The 4,911-nt window shown below is 40.4% G+C and overlaps 1 protein-coding gene across 2 annotated transcripts; it reads right to left on the bottom strand.

The window, feature by feature from the left end:
• Positions 1-3,364: 3,364 nt before the first annotated feature.
• On the bottom strand, positions 3,365-4,128 carry hbbe2 (hemoglobin beta embryonic-2). Of its 2 annotated transcripts, none has more exons than XM_016546070.1 (4): positions 4,037-4,128; positions 3,682-3,904; positions 3,568-3,584; positions 3,365-3,476 (listed from the first exon to the last, which is right to left on the bottom strand). In XM_016546070.1, the coding sequence occupies exons 1-4, from the start codon at positions 4,126-4,128 to the stop codon at positions 3,365-3,367; spliced, it is 444 nt and encodes a 147-aa protein (XP_016401556.1). The 2 variants fall into 2 exon arrangements, with proteins under 2 accessions (XP_016401556.1, XP_016401555.1); XM_016546069.1 differs by having other exon boundaries at positions 3,365-3,486; positions 3,569-3,584.
• Positions 4,129-4,911: the final 783 nt, after the last annotated feature.

The raw sequence follows: 4,911 nt of genomic DNA, 5'->3' as shown, positions 1-4,911 counted from the left end.
AACTTCGCGCTGTGGATCGCCGGATTGGCTTTCACCGTGGACGAAGCGGAGTCCAGCCCGGGGTCGTCACATGTGGTTGCCGCAAGCCCACCGGCTGCTCCTTCGTCGAATCCGCCGGCCGCGCCGTTCTCAAGCCCACCAGCCGTTCCTCACTCAAGCCTGCCGGCCGTTCCTCACTCTAGCCCGCCGCTCACTCAAGCCCGCCGGCCGTTCCTCACTCTAGGCCGCCGGCTGCCGCTCACTCAAGCCTGCCGGCCGTTCTTCACTCTAGCCCGCCGGCCTCCGCTCACTCAAGACCGCCGTGTGTGACGCTGTGTGTTTCGTTGTAAACGAAATCAGTGTGAAATCACTGAACTCATATCAGTGTGAACGTGTATTTATTAGGCCTATTAGGCCGATGGTTAGCATACGTAGCCTTAGCATTGCATATAGGCCAATATATTTCAGCCTCACACACTGAACAGAATTCCCATCGGATCGCAATCTTAAGTTATTTAAGACACTAGCGTCTGAAGGTTAATTTTAAAATAGTTGAAAAATAGTTGATTAAACTATTTGATTAAAATGTTTTAAATGCTGATATGAAAACACGGAAATGAGAAGCGGTAGCCTATATCCTACCGACTGTCTCCTTGTTCTTGTTCATGACCACACTGTAGGCCCAGCTGGCCCACTTTGGCCCAAGGTATTCGGAGGGCCGAAAATCCCTGGCCGTTGGCCTCGAGGAAGCACCGACGAGGCACAATCAAGCCCCATAAGTGACAGTGGAAACGTGACGGGCCCTGGCACGCACTAGCACGCCCGCTTTTGTCCCAACAGCGGTAACGCGGCTAATGAGATCAAACCACAAAAACAGTTATATTTGATTAATTGTTCAACTTTATTTCTCCAGATCAATGGAACAAACAAAGTTTACCGATATTTTACAGACTGGAAAAGAGAGATAAGGGCCAGAATCTTGTCAACAGCCAAGCAAGAGTGAACTTGTTCAGAAACATCATGCCCAACACCGCAAGGATGCAGTGAGACAACATATGTTGAAAAACAGAGAAGACAGTCAATGTCTGTAGTCAATACATTTCCAGTTCTTTAAAATGTAATGGTGAGCGTGCCTATTCATGGAGGTCTCCAATCACCCGGTCTAAAATTGAGGATTATGATCATGAAGACTATAGAGGTTGGAGATGAAATCACCTACCTGGAAGTTGATGGGATCAAGCTGAATGAAAGCTCACTTGGGCTGATGAGGAGACCATTTGTACGGTTTGCAATTTTGTTAACTGCCTCATATACACCACTCATATCAGTGATGCCATGCTTCTGGACAGGTGCTGATCGAGGACTTGTATGTTTCCAGTGGGAAAATTAGGACTTTGTCTGAAGGTTTACATTCAACATCCAGAACAGTTTGTTTATTGAAGCAAATCGATCCTACTGAATTGTGTTATGTGACTTAAATAGAGTGCCTTATTTCCAATGTCATCTGACTGAGGGAAAATAATTCAAGCAGTAAGGCCTTGTCTTTGGCAGAGAGACTCATGATTTTTGTAGGTTTGCTTCATCAATCATCACATTGCTTGAAAAGAGGTACAATGATGGAAGCTGTTAAATGATGGAAGTAGAGTCTTTATACCCTCTCAGAAAATGTTTTTTACCTTTAGGGTTACAACAGCTTGCCACTGAGGCAGTGCCCTCAAAGGGACACATTTTATATTCTTTTCTCATAAAGTGTTCATAAGAGTATACCATAAGAATACTGTTACCTTAAGGGTACATAATACTACTCTAAGATATATGCACCCTTTAGGGGTAAAGGTGTCGCTTTGAGGGTACTGGCCCAGTGACAAGCTGTTGTACCCCTAAAGGTACTTTTTTCCCCCCTGAAAGCATACTGTATCTCCACCCTTGTGTCAGTTGGATTTCTTGTCCATTGGTATAAAATATATTATAGATGCATTATCTTTAGCTTCAACAAAAATAGAGTTTTCATTCTGTGAACATGGGCTTCAATATTTCTCACTACCCTAGGAATATAGCCACAATGTTTTTTATCTATATTTTACACACATATACACTATACACACATATACACACACACTATATTTTTCACAACTGCAAGACTTCTCACATAGGGTGATGCTACAGTAAATTCCATGCTATCTTTATGACTTGAGACTTGGGTGGCTCATGAAATAAAAAGTGCAGACAGCGAGTAATACAAAAATACAGAAAAATACATGTAATTTTGACATTTTGAAATTATGTTTATTAGTCACAACAGATAGTTTGTCAACAAGTTAACAACATGCTCAGGACAGCCGCGCATACTTGCAATTTAATATTTGTTATTTGGTTTGACGTTTCCTGAGTTAAAGGAACACTAGCCTAAATAAATTATATCATTGCTTCGTCGCTGAGTTCCTTTTATAGGCACCCTTTGGGGTAAATAAGGTACAAAGGTGTAGGCTACCTTTTGAAACTTGAACTTTTAGCTTTTTTTCTGAAAGTGTCACTTTAGCCAAGCAGACACCCCCTTTTAATAAGCCCATGTTTTCTATAAAGTTTTGCCCCAATTCGTTGCTCCTCCCTAGCCTGTATACCACCAGACCTAGGCTATACAAAAATGACAAGTTAATTAATATGACATTAAAAGCAGGATTTGCAATGGAAACACCCAGCCTATATCAGCTGTTTCCTGAAACAATAAATCTTTTAATTAGCCTGTCTGATGAAGACCTCAGATAAGGCATTTTAAATTATATTGACACTTATTCAACTTTAACTCGTTTACTTTCGTTTATTTCATTTTACTGTAAATCTCAGTGCTATTTACTTGTGTTTAGTTTATCCCTCTAGATATTTCAGAGACGTTTTAGTGTAGTTTTAATGGCATCCCACAGCAATCTTCATTTGTTCAGTTAAGTCTGGGCTAATTCAATAGACAAGCTTTACTAAAGCATTCCAATTACCCAAATCTTCTTTGACCTTCTTCTGTCTTCTGGTTTGTTTGTTTATTTGTTTGTTTGAAATTACAATTTTGTGATAAAGTCCTGGAGTCTTTGACAGAATGATGACAGAGTTTTCAATTTAATGATACCTGATACTCGCACAATGAACAGTTTAAACACACGGCTCAGGTGCGTATCAATTCCTCTTGTGTTAGAGGGTTTGTTTATTTGTTTGTTTGAAATTACAATTTTGTGATAAAGTCCTGGAGTCTTTGACAGAATGATGACAGAGTTTTCAATTTAATGATACCTGATACTCGCACAATGAACAGTTTAAACACACGGCTCAGGTGCGTATCAATTCCTCTTTATTGTGTTAGAGAACAAACAATGCTTTCCCCCATATATTAGAGGTTTTAATGATACTGTCTGCGCAGAGCAGAGACGACAACAGCGAGGAAATTCTGCCAGGCAGCCTGCACATCAGCTGTGAAAGAGGTACCCATAGTCGCCGCAATCACGATGGAGCATATTGGGAATACAAATGTATTATAAACATACTACTTGAATTTCAAGTATATTTTTAATACAATTAATACTACGTCTTTTTCACCTGGGCAGGCAGTCGGCCAAAAGCTGAAAAGGAAAACGCAGAAGAGTGTAGCGCAACAGGTGAGTCGCCGGTAGTCTGACTGCATCTGTATGAGTTTTATATGTTGCTGTGTTTGCATACCCTGAAGTTGTCAGGATCCACGTGGAGTTTCTCGGAGTGCAGCACGCTCAGTTCGGCATAGGTGTTCTTGATATCATCCATGTTCTTCATGGCTCTGTCAAGCCCGTGGAGCACAACAACTCTGTGGGCTGCCACCTTTGGATTGAACATGATGGCCTCTGCATTGTACAGCTTTCCAAAACTTGCGAAGTACCGCTGAGTCCAGGGATACACAACCAAGGCCCTGCAATACAACATAATATACAGCATACAAAGAAAGTGAATAAAATAAAACTGAAAAGAAATATGCCTGTTTTTTTTTAATAAACTTGCATAAATTATGATAATGATGAGCACAATAGCATGAGCACCATACCTGTGCAAAGCTTTGGGGCCAGCATCCTCATAATTCAGCTTGCTGAAAATGTCCTGGATGCAGGCACGCTCCTGGTCGGTCCACACAACCATATCGTCAGTTTATGATTTTTGTTTTCCGTTAGGAATAAGAATCATACCTTTCCACTCTTGTCGACGCTATTTATGTCATCGGGTTGCATCGCCAATACAAGAGGGCTCGTTTGATTAGCTGGAGCTTCTCGTGGGCAGGACGCTAATGTAGATGTAGTGATTTTGCACGTTGCATTGCTCTAGAAGTTAGATGACGTTTTAATGCAAGTGGCAAAACACTTGTAGCACAACATACGCCCTCTTTTTATGAAAAGAGTTACAAAACTTAGTATGACACTTTAAAGGAGGATCAGCATAGTATGACAAGGATAATGCCTTTGCATATAAAAACGTAAGCATATGATTGTAGAGTGCATCTTTATTTCAATGTTTAAATCCTTGAGAAATGAGTTATTCTTGTGATCTCAGCTGCTGGTTATCTCATGCACATACGCACATTCAAAACGACTCTTCCTTATCTCTAGTCACAGACTCTCCACTCACGTAGATCTCAAAATGAAATGCCTGTGTGTTAAAAAAAATCCAGTCTCATCAAATACCAAATTAAAAGGGTGTGGCCATTTTATCGATTCACCAGGTACGCACTATTTCAGAGCCAATCAATGAAATAAATGATTTACAAATCAATTCAGAATTGTAAAAGAAAAAAATCAGAATAATCAAGAACTGTGCCCTCAGTTCCCTTTTTGGTCGTTTTTATTCACAATAAGAGCCCTGTAAGAAGAAAAAAAAAACGCTTTTTAATAAAAATCTTTTAATAATCTTGTTTAATAATAATAATAA

Source organism: Sinocyclocheilus rhinocerous, unplaced genomic scaffold, assembly GCF_001515625.1.
Source record: "Sinocyclocheilus rhinocerous isolate Xijiao unplaced genomic scaffold, SAMN03320098_v1.1 scaffold820, whole genome shotgun sequence".
Classification (NCBI taxonomy): domain Eukaryota; kingdom Metazoa; phylum Chordata; class Actinopteri; order Cypriniformes; family Cyprinidae; genus Sinocyclocheilus; species Sinocyclocheilus rhinocerous.
This window is presented reverse-complemented; position numbering and strand designations above follow the sequence as displayed.